General features: G+C 33.3%; 1 protein-coding gene across 1 annotated transcript in view; it reads right to left on the bottom strand.

Moving 5' to 3' along the window:
- Positions 1-15,259, bottom strand: part of LOC143048011 (5'-nucleotidase-like) — a 30,869-nt gene extending 15,610 nt beyond the window's left edge. The window contains exons 1-3 of the mRNA XM_076221429.1: positions 14,651-15,259; positions 7,295-7,511; positions 1,953-2,138 (exon numbers count right to left, since the gene is read on the bottom strand). Coding sequence (XP_076077544.1) covers positions 1,953-2,138; positions 7,295-7,511; positions 14,651-14,965 — 718 coding nt within the window. The 5' untranslated portion in view covers positions 14,966-15,259. The remainder of the gene's footprint in view (positions 1-1,952; positions 2,139-7,294; positions 7,512-14,650) is intronic.
- Between the last annotated feature and the right edge of the window lie 4,199 nt (positions 15,260-19,458).

A 19,458-nucleotide genomic window follows, 5' to 3' on the forward strand; every position in this document is an offset into this window, starting at 1 on the left:
CACTGTGCAGTAGTCATAAATCGACATAACTGCAACAATTCCGGGTCACAAACACAAACTGGTGAAATACATCAACTTTTCGAGGAAAAAAACCGGAACAACAGAAACACTGAACTGTTGCACAAAAAAATAGCCCAACATACATAGAAACGGACTATTTGATAACAACTGTCATATTTCTGACTTGGTACAGGACATTTTAAGAAAAAAAATTGGGTTGAACTGTGTTTTATGGCTAAAGATATGAACCGCGAATAAAATGCCATTAATGCGTTTAGACAACGACACATCATAGCAGTTAACATATTTGTGATGTTGACCTTAATTCTTCGTCATAACAATGTTGTAGCAGATTTTGTACCAGGAGCACTACCATCGCCAATGAAGTCCGTAAAGTTTGAGCATGCACGATCGTTAACTATAAACTCAAACTTGTAAACGCCTTACGCAAAGCACACGGAATGTTACTATCGAACATATGCCACCATGCTTGCCACCAATTTTGTCAAGTTTGCCAGCCGATTAATATTAAATGAAGATCATGTGAAAAGAGTTTGTCAATCAATAATCCCATAATGCACCAAAATATGTCCTCTCACAACCATGTTAAAAAAGTAGTCTTATTAAAATGATGATCGCATGGAGGAGACATTCTAAGTATCAATTTTGTCAAGACTGGTTACAAAAAGTTAAATAACAAAAATACCGAACTACAAGAGAAATTCAAAACGGAAAATAAAAATGTAAAATATCAAAAGCTCAAGTACATTTAACGAGTGGAATACAACTGTCATATACATGTACCTGGCTTGGTCATGTTGGTACAGGCGTGTTCTTATGTACAAAATGGTGGATCAAATCTGGTTTGAGACTCAGCTTATCCTCTCACTTGTATGACAGTCGAAGTGAAATCCATGATATTGACAAGAATGTGTGAGCTTTAACATAATAGGTAAAAACATCAAAAATTGGGGTACAGCAGTCAAAATTATAGTATAATCTAAATCCCTAAAATAACAAATTACTGAAATGTTCAATAGTTTCAAAGAAGAAAATGACAATGCAGTGTCCATACTATTTCAAAGGACACTATCTTTTACCAATGCAATTATTTGTGACACCAATGGCGCCAAGTTTGCAATGGTTTGACCAATTATCTATCCCGTAAAGTGCTAATGATTTTGTTCTGGAGATCTAACTCGCTCCAAATCTATAAACTTGCAACTGAAGTCAGCAACAAATCCCAATTTTTTAAAGAAGTTTCTTTTCAAGAAACAAAGAAAAACAACGACTGCCGAAGTTCTAAAACAAGGTTCAACCAGGCTAGCCACAAAACCAGGTTCAATCCACCAGTTTTTCTTAAAATGTCCTGTACCAAGTTAGGAAAATTGCAGTTGTTATCCTATAGTTTGTTTCTGTTCAGATGCGCATTTCGACAATTAATTTCTCTTTAGTGATGCTCGATGTCAAACTCTTTAAAAACAAAATAGCTTAATAAAACAGATGAAGATCTCTAATCCAAAAAGGAAAGATTTCACAGAATTTCGATAAAACGATGCAGAAAAAACGCAATGATTAAGTTGAATTGAATATAGAATTTCAATATTTTTTTAGAAAATAACTGAAATATTTCAAAAGCATTAAGAAGCAAATAGGATCAAGACAAATATATTGAGGAAAATAGTTTTTTTACAAGGAAGTGCTTTTTTAGTAGATTTAGAAAAAGGTTTTATTGATTTATCAGCCTCATAGTTTCAAAAGTTTTAATAGTAAAAATTGTAAAGGTTGATGTTGTCTGAATGGTCACTTTATCTATATGCATATCAGACCATTTGACAAATTTATATTTTTCAAAAGAGCCATATGCACTTAATAGCAAAAGAAAGGAAAAATATCAATAGGAAAGATAAGAGTCAGTCCGTTGTCATACATATTCATTATATATGAAATACCTGTATAAAGGAACGTATTAGTATGGCCACCAACAACAATGTCGACATCGTCCACTTCAGTGGCTATTTTTTGGTCCACTTTAAATCCTGCGTGACCAACCGCAATAATCTTGTTCACTCCTTGGTTTTTAAGTATGGCGACTTGTGTTCGAATAGATGTCACCTCGTCCAAAAATATCAAATTGCCTGTAAAAATATTAGTTTATGACATTTTTTTTATATAATTTTATATGCCACTTTGGAAGTAGTTTACGGGCATTGAACAACAATTTAATAGGTTACCTACATATTTCAATCCAAGCGATATTAAATATGTTAACAACAACAGCGGAAATTTCTGTTTCGTATTTGGATTTTTTGGGTGATTGTTGACAATAAAACGATTTAATAATATAATCTAACAACTAATTAATGATTTTGAGTCTTGTTTATTTGAAAATACGAGGGGCTGCATGTATGGGACCTACAAGTTTTTATAATACCTATACGGAAAAGGATATCAATTCGACAGTAGAACAGAGAATATAGAGTATGTTTCAGTTGGTCATACAGCTCTTCAAATGATTCTTTAAAACCTTTGGCTTTCAAATATTTGGTTTTGAGGGTTCCTGGTGATGGTAAATTCAGAAATCGCTTCGTACGCATGAAGTTTATCCAACGTAATTTTTTATGTATACGAATGTATAAAACGAGAATAAAAATTATCTTCACAAGTTGTATTGCGCAAAAAGATGTCTAATTACTATTTAGATAAGACTTATTTATACCAGTTCGATTCACTTACAATATTTAAAATGTAACCGGGTCAAGCGATACTTTGTATTGATCCAAACATTATTATATCAGAGTTTAAAATTACTCCATTACTTGTTTATTTGTAAGTATGGAAGTCAAATGTGTTGACTATCGCCGATTTTATTACCTACTTTAACAGGATTGTGTAAATATGGTCTGTTTAAAATTTATTCCTCATTAGAACTATATATAAGTATATGTATAGTACGGCGGCTTTGTGAAAAATTGTGCACATCCTGCTACAAGCATGAAATTTGGCATAGACCTTCCTCAACTATTTTTCTTTCATTTCAGATAGGGAGGCATTTGAAAAAAATGCCTCACTTCCGGTAAAATCCAAAATGGCGGACATCATACTTAAATTAGCCCTATATCGAAGGCTAGTATGTGAAAAGGTGTTGTTAACATGCTACTATCATAATATTTGGTACAAACCTTTGTTTTGTACTACTTTTGGATATATGATATAGATAAGATGTCTTCAAAAACCCTACTTCCGGTAAAATCAAACATGGCGGATATAGTACTACAATAAGCTTATTTTTAGGGAGGATAATTGAAATGTGTTTTAAAGTATTGCTACTATCATTATATTGTGAAGGAACCTTTCTTTGGTGCTTCCCATGGATACAATGTATAAGACATATGTCTTTCAAACCCTTACTTCCGGTAATATCCAATATGGCGGACATAGAAATATTGATAATTTTTCATTTTTATATTCAACTTTTTTCAAACTGTAAATTAAATGAATTTTTTGAGTTGTCATTAAACTTTTGGCTTTAGGTCATCCTCAAAACCACTAATTCTATTCAATTGCATATGATTAAATACAAAATTAACACTTCCGGTAAAAAATCAATATTTTTTTCTACATCTATAATGTACAAGCTCCTAATAAGATTAAGAGGCCTCACAAAAGAGTTGTTGAAAAGGGTGCCATTGATAATATTTTCCCCTTCGCCATTCATAAGGGATGGACTAGTTAGAAAAGGAACCAATACCAAGCTTGTTACTCATTCACATCCGCCATGGTATATTGCACGTTTTACTTGCTCAAAAAAAGACTAGACCGAGTCGTGGGAATAGCCTCAATAAGAATTTCCTCTTCCAAAAACACTTTCTTTCTTGCTTCGTTAACCCCATCTGATAAGTTTGTTCGATCGTACAACAAAACCACGTATCGTTCTATCAATGACATTGTCAAATCCATATCTGGTGATGTTGGCTGATCAATCATCATTCTAAATGATAGAGTCACATCTTTAAACACCATCCATGTCACCAACGCAGTTCCTTTTCCAGCAAACGTGTAATATCTCAATGCCTAGTGTATTTGAAAGGTCATGGATAGATATATATCTGAAGCTTTTCCCACTTCCAAATGCAAGCCAAATTTTGTCTGCCCCTAGGTCACTGAAAAGCGAAACCGCAATGACAGCAACATCAGTATCGAATGTTCGAGTCATGACTCAGTTAAGTCTGTGTTTCACTGCATCAGACACATGCATCTTGATTTATGTGTCAGCCTCTTTCCGTGAACATGATGCTAAGCTTGAAACATCACCATGTGATGGATAGCACAGAACATCCTGAGTAATTGTTGCTACAACTACCACCCTCAAAATCTATTGAGCAAGCTGTTGCGAATGAAAACTTAAAAGTTCTTTCTTATTGTCGTAATCTTGTTTTGACTCTTGATTCGTCAGTGTATTCCCTTTCCCCTAAATGTAGCTCTTGCTTCTTATAACAAATGCTCAGGATATTCTATCTTATCTACCTTGAGATTTATTTCAAGTTTATCACCATGTTCACATTAAGAGGCTGACAATATAATCATGGTGCATGTGTTTGATGCAGTGAACCACGAACTTGCACGAGTCATGATTCGAATAGTCGTTATTGTTTCGCTATTCCGTGACAGGGGTAGACGAACTATGGATTGTGTTTGGGAGGGCAAAAAGCTTTGGATAAATATATTTACAAATGCACCTGGCAATGAGTGATTACACACACTTATTGTGCTCCATGTATTTACCAGTTGTGATATGGTTCTCTGATTGCTTGAAAAGGAAAATAAGACTGCGTGGAGACATTGATGGCATTTGAAGATGTGACTTTGACATAAAGAATGATGATTGATCAGCCTAAATCACTGTGGCTTAACTGTAAGATCACACAAACTTATCAGATGGGGTAAACATGGTTAACGAATCAATAAAATAACTATTTGCGCAAAAGGGAAGACTAATTGAGAGTAAAACGTGCAATATACCAAGGCAGGTGTTTAGGGGGACGAGCTTGAAATTGACTCTTATGATACCAAGTTCAAGCGCTTATGAATGGCGAAGGGACAGAGAGGATAACTTTTAAATAACTCTTTCTAAGGCCTCATCATTTTGTCAGAAGCTTGTACATTGTGGATGTACTTGGGAATGCGGTTCAATGCCAAAACATGCTACATCATAAGCATCAGAAACAAAAGCCATAAAATCTACAGTTTAAATTGGACACATACTACAACAAGTCAAGCATAACCCGAAACTATGCCTACAAATTTCGGAAGACCTCAAATGGACCACCCACATATTAAACGTGGTAAAGAAAGTAAATTCAACACTAGGCTTTCAAAGAAGAAACTTGAAATACTGCCCACAAGATTGCAAAAAACAGCTTACATCTCGCTCGTTGATCAACCATGGAATGTGGAGCCATAGTATGGGACCCAACATGATAACAAACATAAATAAGCTAGAAAGGATACAACGTTAAGCGGCAAGATTTATCACCATAGGTTACAAGTCAAGAGAGAACGGGTGTGTCTCCAATATGCTTGACAAACTGGAACTACAAGACCTCCAGACAACTGCAAGACGAACAAGCTAGAAGTTGATATTTATGTACAAAGTGGTTTAGGGGCTGATTCCTGCTATTGAATCAGACGAATTTCTCCAAAAATACGTCCTAAGAGAAACATAACTGCAAAGAAGTTCGAAGAATACCACGCAACAAATATTGTGGAAAAGCAAGTAAAGAATCACTCTAAGTGTTTTGACATTCCACTAAGCAAAACACTACAATACTCAAACTCATTCTTTGTAAAGACAGTGATCGCGTCGAATCAGCAAGACGACACTGTAGTGCGCACATCAAGCGTAAAGAGCGTCAAATCTGCTCTTACTCCTCGTCAATAAATCGGCTGCGCTCTCTCAAACCGCTATATTAAAGCCAGAATTGGTATTGACAACGTATTCATACAGATACAGATACAGAGGATGTCGCGGTCTTTGTTAATGTGGAAAAACGGGTCTCTCGTGCACCGTTTTGTTTACATGTGGTGGTGACTGTGAATAAACATGTATTATCAGCCAAATAGTAATAATTTGAAAAATGTTTTAGTACTTCAGTAATTTTATTTTGTTTTAACCAATCTATCTAAAACTCTAAATCAAAGATATGTATTGAGGACTCATTTTTGAAATTTCCACCATATTGGGTTTTTTTTAATACCGGAAGTGTGATTTAAAAATTTACATTAGAAAAAATTCAGTGGTTTTGAGCAAACTAGAAGCCAATAGTTTAATGACAAACAAAAAAACAAAAAAAACCAACAAAAAACATTTTCTTTACATTTTGAAAAAAGTTGAATATTAAAATAGAAAATTGATATTTCTATGTCCGCCATTCTAAAATTTACCGGAAGTAAGGTTTTTAAAGAGATATGTCTTATACATTGTATCCATGAGAGGCACAAAAGAAAGGTTCCTGCCCAGTGTAATGATAGTAGCAATACATTAAAACACATTTCAATTACCCTCCCTAAAAAAAAGCTTATTCTAGTACAATATCCGCCATGTTGGATTTTACCGGAAGTAGGGTTTTTGAAGACATCTTATCTATATCATATATCCAAAAGTAGTACAAAACAAAGGTTGATACCAAATATTATGTTAGTAGCATGATAATAACACCTTTTCACTTAATAGCCTTCGATATAGGGCTGATTTAAGTATGATGTCCGCCATTTTGGATTTTACCGGAAGTGAGACATTTTTTTCAAATGCTTCCCTATCTGAAATGAAAGAGTAATAGTTGAGGAAGATCTATGCCAAATTTCATGCTTGTAGCAGGATGTGCACAATTCGTCCGAAATATGCTTGTAGCCGCCGGACTAGACTAAAGTAGTCAGTATATGCCATTTAGTCCATCAATCACAAAGATAACCCAGTAAGTGGATATTGACGTAACTTTTATAGTTTCTCTCGGCTGAGTGGATTGTTATTTGACCTCTTACAGACTCATATAATCATTACCTTCTAAATTTATTCGACACCCATTACCTTACTTAATGAGGGTTTTGACCCAAAATATGTATTACCGCATCCTTAAAGGTATAGTGGATTCAGGTATACCCATAATACCAAATAATGTTGTCCTATTTGAAATGGTAGAGTGACCTGATTAACATTTTCGAGCCATCTTACAATTCAAATATACTTGTATATTTTGAAAAACATTTTTTTTTTGTAATATAATTAATTTGTTACCTGGGTTTGATACAAAAGGAGTAGACTTTGTAGTGTAACCAATGATACCAATTTGTTCACCGCCTCTTTCCATAATTACACTTTTTACGAATTTATTTTGAACGCTCGGCTCACTGGTTGTATCAATATTGCAGCTAACTATTGTAAAATTATTGCTGTTTTCTAGAAGTGTCATAAGTCCTGAAATGCCTCTGTCGAATTCATGATTTCCAAATGCCTGAAAATGATAATAAAAAAAAAAAACAGGTTTTTAATTATTTACTCCTACATGAAAAATGAAGACACTAATTTGATTGAAAAAAATGCTTTTGTCACTGAATTTTAACTTAAGCAAATCAAATTATCTGTGTAATCATTACGTTTTCCTCAAATATTTGAATTACATTTAATCTTCTGTTAAGCTATGTACTAATGAAATCAGTATACTTGTAGTATGTTTTCATTAAATATTGGTTACAACTCTTACATGTATATAGCACTTTCAACTGGTTATACTTTGCATTTGCAATAACCCCCTTTTCCCAGCTTACTTAGCAAAGGGGATTTAACGTGTGTTATACCAGAATCAAATGGACAATTGGCAAATAGCCTAATGTTAACATTGCCATGTTCAGTGATTGGCTTTAAAAGAAGATAACATGAATCTCCAATGGAACATCACAAAAGAAAATATGACTCGATCCTATACTTACCATGTCAGTAACTTTTAAACTGTTGTAATAATGACACAATATACGATTTAGATTTGATTTATTTGTGTTTAACGCCACTATGAGCACTATTGACTACTTCGTGGTGGTAAGTGGTTTTGGTGGAGTAAGCCGGAGTGTCCGGTTAGAACCACTGACCTTCGACTGGAAAACAGTTTAACTTACAATCTGTGTCAATTAAGATATAAGATTGAAGTTGAACGTAAGGTTTTAGCTCACATCCTCAGTACTGATAGGCTAGTGATACAGTAGCTGAACTACTTAGACCAATCGGCCCCGGCACAATGATAACAATAGTAAGAGACGAGGGCATACGAAAAAAATAAGACACATGCTTTAAAACTAATAAGTCATTATACCTAGGTGTCTACAAAAGTTTTAATGAAAATAAAAAATTATCTTATCTTTATTATTTGGATAAAGCATACATACACCCTATGTGCACACTCCCTAAATTCGCAACTGACTGTCGAAAGATCGTTGACACAATTATTCAGAATTCGAAAAAATCGGAAAAATGAACCTTTCATAGTTTCTGTAAAGTCCGATAAACTGAACATTCATGTAACTGTTGTATCTCTTTTTTCAGTTTCGCTCACAACTATGTTTTTGTTACTAACGTAATTTACAAGCCAAAAGCAATCCTCTCTGGTCCTTGAATATTGGTTAGCGTTCGAAACTTTTATTTTCCAGTAGATGATCGATGGTTCTTTCCGCGGCATGGGCATTTGCACGTGTCCGTCTGACTGTCAGGTCGACCAAAATTAGATCATTGTTTAGCTTTGCCTCAACCAAATTTTATAAAACTTAAACACAATACTTATATAGCCAAACACAGGTCAATTTTGAATTTGGGTTTGCGTCTCATATTCCATTCTCAACGTACATGTATGCCCCTTTATATTTACATTGCCATTATCGCACTAAAGCTTTAGTTTGCATCAACCAAATGTTATGAGCTAACTAAATGATTACCATCAGCCCTTTCATTTGTCTACGCACAGTTATGAAAATCATACTTTGATTGATATAAGGTGAGATTTTGTTGGAGATAATCGCCTCCTTGAAGTAAAATTTATTTAGATTTGATTTTGTGCAATCTTTCAACGTGCTTTTGTACAGGAGTTTTGTTTTGAATTTTGAGAATTATACCACACTTTAAGTTTTCCTTTTCTTAGTATGTTATGTAATTTAGGCTCGTAAGCATCTATTCTTTATCCTATCTTTCTCAATTTCGATTAAAAAAAAAATCGACCGATTTCAATAGATTTTTAAATGTATTCAATACGACACTAAGTTCGCTTACCATTTTTCTCATTACTATGCAACTTTTAAGAAGTGTATATTCATATTACATATTTCGCGTGTCTATTATTACTTAGAGTGAACGAGTTGAAACATATAATTTATGAGCCAGTTGGAAGGCAATCCTCCGAGTCCTCGGATTTCGGTTAGCGTTTGAAATTTAGATTTTTCTGCTGAAGATCGGTGGTTCTCTCCGCGACAGGTGCATTAAGTTTTACCCTTGTACGTACATCCCAAAATTTGTTTCCGTTCTAAAACTTTAGTTTACGTAATTACCATAACCAAATGTTATAAAACTCACATAAAATGCTAAGTACCACCAAATACTGAATAATTTTGTATTTGGTTGGCGTCACTTAGTTTCTTCGTTCTCAAGTTATGCCCCTTTTTAAATTGAAAAACTTCTACATTTGAAGTTTCCACACTCTAGCTTTAGCTTGAATCAACCAAATTTTGTGAAAATTTATACACAATGCTTATTACCACCAAACACAGATCAAGTTTGAAATCGGGTGACCTCACTTTTGCCGTTCAAGAGTAGTGTTCTTTTATAAATAACCGATTGCTGAATTTGACAGTCATTTAGAACCGGGGGTAGCTGCGTTCCATGGACACATTCTTTCTTTTCTTTAATTTTATTTTATATAAGAGGTGATTTTTTAACCCTTTCATTGCATGGTCTCTGCAAAATTATGAAATTCATATTTATTTCGATTGGTATAATGTGAGGTTCTTATGGAGTTCAAGTGAAATTTATTTTGGTTTAATTTTGTGCAATGTTTAAACGTGCTTTTAAACGTTAGTTTATTTTTTATTTTGGGATTTATACATCACTAATATTCGTGTAAATCAAAGTTCGTTATTAAATGTACCTCGTGAGTATCTATTCTTTATCCTATTTATCTCAATTTCGAAAAAAATGACCGATTTCAATAGATTTTTAAATGTCTTCAATACTTAACACTGACAGTAAGTCCGCTTACCTATTTTTCATTATTAAAGTGTGTATTAAGATTACATCTTTTGCGTGTCTATTAATACTTAGAGTGAACGAGTTAAAATATATACATGTATCACCTTATAATGGTTGACAAAATAAAGCTATTGCCCTCATAAATATATAATTTGTACCAATAAGATTTATAAATAAAAACGACATTTTTTGCTAGGTATTTAAACAAAATTTAAATACAGTTTAATGCAAGTCTTATTGTGAATAATTTTTTACAATTTTATTGCCGTGTTATGAAATGTATTCGATAAAAAAGTTTCTACAGCGAAGTTCATGGAGGTCTACTGAAATCCTTTAGATATTTTCAAGGTGAAGAATAAGAACATGTTAAAACAATTTAAAAATTATGTTAAAATGGACAAAATTTCAGGAATAGATATGAAAAGATCGATTGTTTCAAACTCAAAAATATCCGAAATAGTAATAGTAGTTAAAGCACTGAAAAGTCAAAAGGTTGATATAGAAATTAGAAAGAGTCCTCTCACTTACACGTTAGAATAACATGTAAATAAACGATCTTCAAGATTTTTGTGAAATATATACATTTACAGACATTTCAAAAATGAAAAAAATAATAAATGGGGTATACGCCAATGACCATATAACAAAATACAACCGAAACATATAAAGAGTAGCATGCAGTCTTCAAGAATAGACAAGTTTCTATACAAATATGTCAAGTTCTAAATCCGTCCTTGAGTCTTACAAAATTGTGACTGTAGGAATAGGAACTATCAAAGATCTGCTCATAACACCATTTTTTTTATTACTAAAAACCAAATGCAAAGAATCAACCATTGTATCAGCAAATGATGTATCGAAGTTTTTAATGAAATGCTTTTTTTAAGTAGTTTATCCATTTTTCTGAATATATGCAGGTATATACCTTTAATTGACTGGCAATGAAGAGTATAAAGTCGGCTTTGTTAAACATTTTCTGACCTTGTTCTACTTTAAAATCTTAAAAAGTCGTAAAATGTCTAAGGAACATAACAAAAAGTACTAAAATGTCGGAATATGAAAAAAAATATTTTGCAGTGAAATCGATTACTCTTGTGAATTTTAAGGAAGCTAAACTGTTTGCTTTAGAACTTTAATGATGACTAACGGTATGAACTTTGCTCATTGTTGAAGGCCGTATGCTGAGCTATAGCTGTTAGTTTCTGTGTCATTGTGGTCTCTTGTCAAGAGTTGACTCATTGGCAATCATACCACATCTTTTTTATGTTCTCTTGAAGTGTTTATGGAACAAGTGCGAGTATCATGATTATCAAACTATCTCAGAGGTTGTTAAGCTAAAACTTCATATTTGTTTTTTTTTCAAAATGAGCATCGAGTATGTCATGATCAAATTATTTCAATAGGCCCCTTCACGGTTAGTTCGGTCGTTTTGGATAGGGGAAGAATTTCAGAATGTATGTAAAAATTCTGTGAAAAATACGGGAAAACATCTTTAAAACGAGACAGTTGCTTTAAAACATAGTTCGCTATTAAATGTACCTCGTGAGTATCTATTCTTTATCCTATTTTTCTCAATTTCGAAAAAAAAATGACCGATTTCAATAGATTTTTAAATGTCTTCAATATTTAATTTATCTGAATTAAGTGACAGTAAGTCCGCGTACCTATTTTTCATTATTTAAGGTTGTATTAATATTACATTTTTTGCGTGTCTAATAATACTTAGAGTGAACGAGTTAAAATATATACATGTATCACCTTATAATGGTTGACAAAATAAAGCTATTGCCCTCATTAATATATTATTTTAACCAGTAAGATTTATAAATAAAAACTACATTTTTTGCTAGGTATTTAAACAAAATTTAAATACTGTTTAATGCAAGTCTTATTGTGAATATTTTTTTACAATTTTATTGCGTATTCAGTAAAAAGGTTTCTACAGAGAAAAAGCCCTATCGAAGTTCACGGAGGACTACTGAAATCATTTAGATAGTTTTAAGGGCAAGAATAAGAACATAATATAATTATTACAGAATATTGAAAATTAGGTTAAAATGGACAAAATTTCAGAAATAGATATGAAAAGATCGAGTGTTTCAAACTAAAAAATATCAGAAATAGTAGTAAAAGCACTGAAAACTCAAAAGGTTGATATAGAAATTAGAATAACATGTAAATAGATGATCTTCAAGATTTACGTGAAATGTATACATTTACAGACACTGTTGCAGAACCGTTTTATCTCTATGATCTTCATTACATGTCGACTTTATTTTATTTAGGATGAAAAAAATAATAAATGGGAGTATACGCTAATGACCATATAACAACACCGAAACGAATAAAGGGAGCATACAGTCTTCAAGAATAGACACGTGTCTATACAATATGCCAAGTTCTAAATCCTTCCTTGAGTCTTAGAAAATTGTGAATGTAGGAATAGGACTATCAAAGATCTGCCTATAACACCAGTTTTTTTTTTTTTGTTTTTTTTACAATAAAACAAAATGCAAAGAATTAACCATTGTATCAGCAAATGGCGTATCGAAGGTTTTAACGAAATGTTTTTTTAAGTAGTTTATCCATTTTTTCTGAATATATGCAATAAAAATGCATATATATTCAGAAATATGATGTTCAGTAGTTGTCGTTTGTTAGTGTGGTTCATAAGTCTTTTGCTTTTCTCGTTTTTTATATATATTAGACAGTTGGTTTTCCTGTTTGAATGGTTTTACACTAGTAATTTTTAGGGGCCTTTATAGCTTGCTGTTCGGTGTGCGCCAAGGATCCATGTTGACAACCGTACTTTGACCTATAATGGTTTGCTTTTGTAGATTATAACTTGGATGGAGAGTTGTCTCATTGGCATTCATACCACATTTTCCTATATCTCTATGGACATGGAAAGTTATATAATAAAAGTTTCTATGTTTTTAAAATTATTCCGCATGTATACATAATAACAGTTACATTTACTCTGTTATATATTTAAACACAGATTGAAGTTAGATTTAAGAGTTGACACTACACATAGTCAGGTATATACCTTTAATTGACTGGCAATGAAGAGTATAAAATCGGTTTTGTTAAACATTTCTTGACCTTGTTCTACTTTAAAATCTCTACAACACAACACAAGTTGTCACTACACATAGTCATTGTGCACAATAAACCTTTCACTATTGCACTAAGTATACTAAGTACTATATCTTATATTTAACAACTAGTCGACTAGTCGTAAAATATCTTGGGAACAAAACAAAAGGTACTAAAATGACGGGGAAAAATAGACTTTGAAGTACAGTAAAATCAATTACCCTTGTGATTTCAATTTTAAGGATTCCGAAGTTAAACTGTCTGATAAGAATGCGTTATTCCTTACAGTAGACTAACGATATGAACTTTGCTTATTGTTGAAGGCCGTACGTTGAGCTATACTTGTTAATTAAATTAAATTATTTATGTGTAATTTGGTCTATTGTGAAGAGTTGTCTCATTGGCAATCAAGCCACATTTTATTTTTATAACTGCTTGAAGTGTTCTATACGGAACAAATGACAAGTATTATGACTATCAAAATATCTCCGAGGTAGTTTAGCTAAAACTATATATATATTTTTTTCTCAAAATGAGCATTGAACATGTCATGATCAAATTATTTCAATTGCAGTAGGAAAATCAGAACTTTTGTAATTCAAAGCGGACCTATAAGTTGACACTGGTTTTCGAAATGCAGCGATTTAAATATGACGAAGCACAAACTTTATAGAAAAACAAAACGTTTTACGATTAAACGATAGTTGAAGCATCTGAACTTCCTACAGAGCCATGCAAACCGATAAAAATGTTCATTTCCATCTCCAATGTTGTTCAAAATACAATTAACATTGCATGAACCTTTTGGTTTATTTGAACAAAAAGATGGCTTTGTTTACAAAGCGAAGGAGGTCGAATTGGAATATTTCGTAAATTTGAACCATTGTAGTCGATACATGGTATTTTATTATATATAATGAATTATACCGGTAATGATGTTCCACTTTCTACGTTGTCTTCCCAAGATCCAGATTTTTTAAAAACTTTTTCTCAACCTGAACCTATTATAATTCTAATCAAAATTATCCTTTAGTACTATCCATAGGTTACATGAAATACAGGACATACAGGTCAAATGAGCAAAAGACTTCGACAATACTGAAAAATTGAGATTACAGTGAGACCTAAAAGGAAATTAATAAAAGCGTAGAAACATTGAGGTTATGAAATTTTCCCTTTTTCGAGACATTTTTATCTTTATTTAGTGTATAATAGTAAACATACACAGCAGACTAGGTTTTTGTTTGTAAAATATGTTATTGTACAAACCATTGCATCATATCCTACGAGGTTCATGTAGGTGTGTACGATGGTCCCTCCGTGATGTGTGAACCACAGGGTCCCTTGATACTGGTCTCCTCCATCCAGAAATAATGTATTAGGATACAGTCTCTTGATTTCATCTACTTTGTACTTAAGTCTAGCCATACCTCCGTAACAACTTCCTGGGTTGTCACACTGACCACCATATTTATTCATCTCTTCATAATGTGCATGGACGTCATTTGTATGTAAGATTGTTAAATTAAACGTAAAAACGCCACTCATTAACATAAAAAGTATTATCGTACTTAGATACATCATGCTGCTAGATATATGAATTTTAACTGTTCATCTATATACTCATCCTATTTCGGTAGATCCTGTTTATTCCCAATTTTTTAAATACTTCTATAAATATATCATTGAATATTTATTGACACACATTTGCATGTAATTCACAATGTCCCGTGGTGAATTAAGAAGTATAACGTTTACTGTTATCAAACTAAATAGTGAAAGGGACACATATATAACCACTGAAGTGTTAAATACGGACCTAAAATGTTGTACCTTTAAAAATTAAGAGCTAAATTAACATACACTCACAGTGGTTCAAATATTGTCTATCAGCCTTTTCTGTCAATTATTTAATTTAGTCAGTTTTCAATTAAAGAGCTGAATATGTGACCTACTGTCTAAATTGTTTAATACATGAATGTACTCTTTTTGTATAATAGTAAGACATGTATGGTCTATAAGATGTTACTGAATTGACAATGTAAACAAATGAAATAACTATCATTATAGAACCACCCCCGGCTATACATGATGAACGATCTACGGTACATGCAGGTAGTATTAAGCAGTCTGTATTTGTAGAGCAACAGTTATTTTTGACAGTTTCATATTTTAAAATTTGCAACGGTGTGGAGTGGTTCGTGGGGTCTAGAAACCAATTTTTACGATTAAAATAATGAAAAAAAAATTCGAGTCTCGGGTCCAATACAGCTAACCTCGAATCTATAACAAGGCCAATACAGAAACAGCCTGTTCATAACACTATAATATTACAATATGGCCAGCTATACTACTCTTTCGATACAGTATCACAAACCATTGAACTTAGATATATGTGAAAATTATCGATACATATTTAACAATACACAAGTCAAATAAAAATAGAACGTTTATGTCGTGCAATAAATTTAGATTTAAGTGCAATAAAGTGTATTTACTTAGTTTGTTACTACAAGTAGTAGCCTATCCTATATCTTTATTTTTAAAAGTTGTGTAACATATTTTATTTTTCATGTTGTGAGGTAGTGACCGTATATAGTACTTTATGTCATCATATATTAATGTAATAACCAGTTCATGTGTTAACAAGAAGGAGGTAAGACGCTCTACTACATCCACTATAATTAGAATAGCCGAATAAATAAAAGCATATAAATATTTTAAAATTCACCTCGGAGTATACACGAACACCTATATATAAAGTTGACGTTTATGAATGAATAAACTCATCATAGATATTTTATTTAAAGGATTAATATTGTGTACGCCAGACATGCGTTTCGTCTAGAGTCCCTAGTGACACTTGCATATATTTCAAAAAGAAAAGAAAACAAAACAAAAGAGGCCAAATAAAGTTGAAAATAAACTCATCATGGATACCAGGAATATAATATTTACGCCAGACGGGCGTTTCGTCTACAAAAGACTCATAATGACGCTCGAATCAAAAATGTATTGAAAGGAGATGCAGAATATACGGCAACGAGAATTCAAACCGACGACAATTCACAGTCACTCTTCTATCCTGTGGCACTAAATGCGAACTAGATGACGACGAGAGTATTGTATTCTCAAAACTTTGTGCCCAGCATGTCTACAGCACATGTAAACTCTTTTATCGATAAACTAGCTGTTGGTCATTAAAGCCCCAGTCCCACTAAACCACGACCGCACCACGCTCACCGCGATCTAAAATAAATTTAGATCGTGGTGAGGTCGCGGTATGAGCGGCATGAAAATGTAAATTTTCGTTGCTTTCACGATGCTACTACGTCCTCTCTACGCTTCTACAAAGATCCCGCTACGATTATACCACGTTCTCACCGCGCTTATTCTTCGACCTCACTACGCTTATCAAGATCTTTCTACGCTCTTCACGTTCTCACTACGACCATACCACGAGTTATCCGATTGCAACACGATCTTACTGCGATTATAACACGTTCTTACCACAATTATACTACGTTCATAGCGCGATCTTACTACGTTCTCAGCAATAACGTCAACATCGTGTTCCATATCAATACAGTTCAATTCCTTCTATTTCTGATTAAATCGTAGATTTCTCGGAAACAATACAGTCATGCCACCAAAATCTACCAGAACACTTGGGCATGGTGGTAGGAGTTGATGTAGAGGCATAGGGAGCAAAGTAACGAATCCTGATCAAGCAGAGATGTCGGACCGACCAATCCAACCTAAATTACAACCTATTGCTAGTCCATAAAGCTGAATGACGATATTTTAGGGAACGAAAGCAGAGATGACATATTATATATGTATCAATATATATAGGAAGATGTGGTATGAGTGCCAATGAGACATCTCTCCATCCAAGTAACAATTTATAAAAGTAAACCATTATAGGCCAAGGTACGGCCTTCAACACGGAGCCTTGGCTCACATCAATCAGCACGCTACAAAGGACCCAAAATATTACTAGTGTTAAACCATTTAAACGGGAAAACCAACGGTCTAATCTATATAAAAACGAGAAGCATGGTTGAGCCGTTAGAGCAAATGGATAATTACATTCAAACAAACAAAATCTAGGGAGCTTTTTTATATATTTTATGTGAAAAATGACAATGAGAATGATGGTCGTAGTGTGAACGTAATCAGGTCGTAAGAAGAGCGTGATGAGGACGGCAAGGGCGTGCTAGAATCGTACTATGGTCGTAAACAGCGTGGTATAGTCGTAGCGGAAGCGTAATTGGGTCGCAGTGAGAACGGGATGGTCGTAGTGAGGTCGTTATAACGTCGCTGTGCGATCGTAAAGCAGTCTCTCCGAATAGAACCACGCTTTCGCTACGATTGTACAGCGACCTTTGCGATCTTACTACGATCTTAGTGCGCTCTCACTACGCTTCTACTACGACCTGATTTCGTCACGACCGCACCACGATTGTTTTGAACATGTTCAAAGTTGGCCACGCTCTTCACGATCTTGAAGACCTCACCACGACCGTGATACGACCTTATTGCGATCTACACGATCGCACTACGATCATCAAAATTTGCATTTTTTTTTCACAGATCGTAGTGCGATCGTGGCCTAGTGGGACTGGGGTATTAGCGACAATTACAATTGCTCAATTTGATGTCCCTTTGATACTTTGGACTGTCTAAATTTGTTTTATGTGTTTTATTATAGTGTGTATATATGTTATGATATAATCTCTGTATAAGAGGAAATAAAGTCAATTATGATAAAAATCTATTTTTTGCTAATTGGTTTGTCATTTACAATCAAAATCTTCTCATTTTGATGAGTTTTTTTGTAGACGAAACGCGCGTCTGGTGCAAATACTAAATTTTAATCTTGGTATCTGAGTTTATTTGAACATCTGGTGTTTCTTATTATTCACGATTGTAAACTTTTCATCAAAGGCAACTATAGTGTCGTTGATTTTTTTCTTCTGAAAATTTCATTTGATATTGGAAACCTATGTTAGATAGATATGCTCACAGGCAAACAACATATACCTAAAATATAAGAGCATACACCACAAGCACAGGGACATATTCTACTGTATCAACACAGCACTATCAACAAACCCTGCAGTAAATATATATTTCATAGGCAAACAGACCCATAACTGAAAAATATAAGACTATACACCAAAAGCACAGGGACATATTCTACTGTATCCACACGACACGAGCAAAGCATGTTAATACACTATATTTATCCATTAAGCTACCTTTTTAATATAAAATACATCAATTATCTACGATGTGGGCAGATTTTACGACATACTACTGAATGTCTGTTAATGTCATTTTATTATTAATAAAACCAAAAGAGTAAAATAACAAAATTACCGAACTCCGACTAAAATTCAAAAGAAAAAGTGAATCATATGTATTTCATTGAATCTCATATGACTCGATTGTCTTAATAGATAAAAAAAAAACAAATCAGGACGATTAAACAAAACAATGCACCACACTGATGAACTGACTCTACTTTCATATTTCAAACATTGTCATTAAGCAAACATTTTTCATTAACCAAATTATCCTATGATATTACTTCGTATATAATCAAAGTCGAACGCTTTCCTATTTTTTGCAATCTGTGCATAGGGCATCATCACCTGTATTCAGTGCTTCCGTACTGACTTGATATGTCACACACCTTTTTGGCCTACGTGAATATAACTTTTTTTAAAGTCCATGCTACCACATATTTACCTCATTAAAAGAAAGAAAATGTATTATACTTTGCTATCAATTCTAAATCTGTTATTTCTTTATCGTTTTTTTAATGACATATTTTTAAAACAAACCAGTTATTAGATTGGCTGAGTACGACGGGATTTTTTCAAGTTTTAATATGTTGATACGAATCAGTGGCGTAGCCAGGGTTGAAATGATGTGGATGCCTTCGCCGAGCGGAGCGAGGCAAATTTTTTTTTTAAGACTATTTTATGCAGATTTTTTTTTCAGACATTGTTCCTATAAGCACATGTACTCCCCTAGAATCCGACACTAGTTAGATTTTTGTTTAATTT

This window comes from Mytilus galloprovincialis, chromosome 10, assembly GCF_965363235.1.
Source record: "Mytilus galloprovincialis chromosome 10, xbMytGall1.hap1.1, whole genome shotgun sequence".
In the NCBI taxonomy this organism is placed as follows: Eukaryota; Metazoa; Mollusca; class Bivalvia; order Mytilida; family Mytilidae; genus Mytilus; species Mytilus galloprovincialis.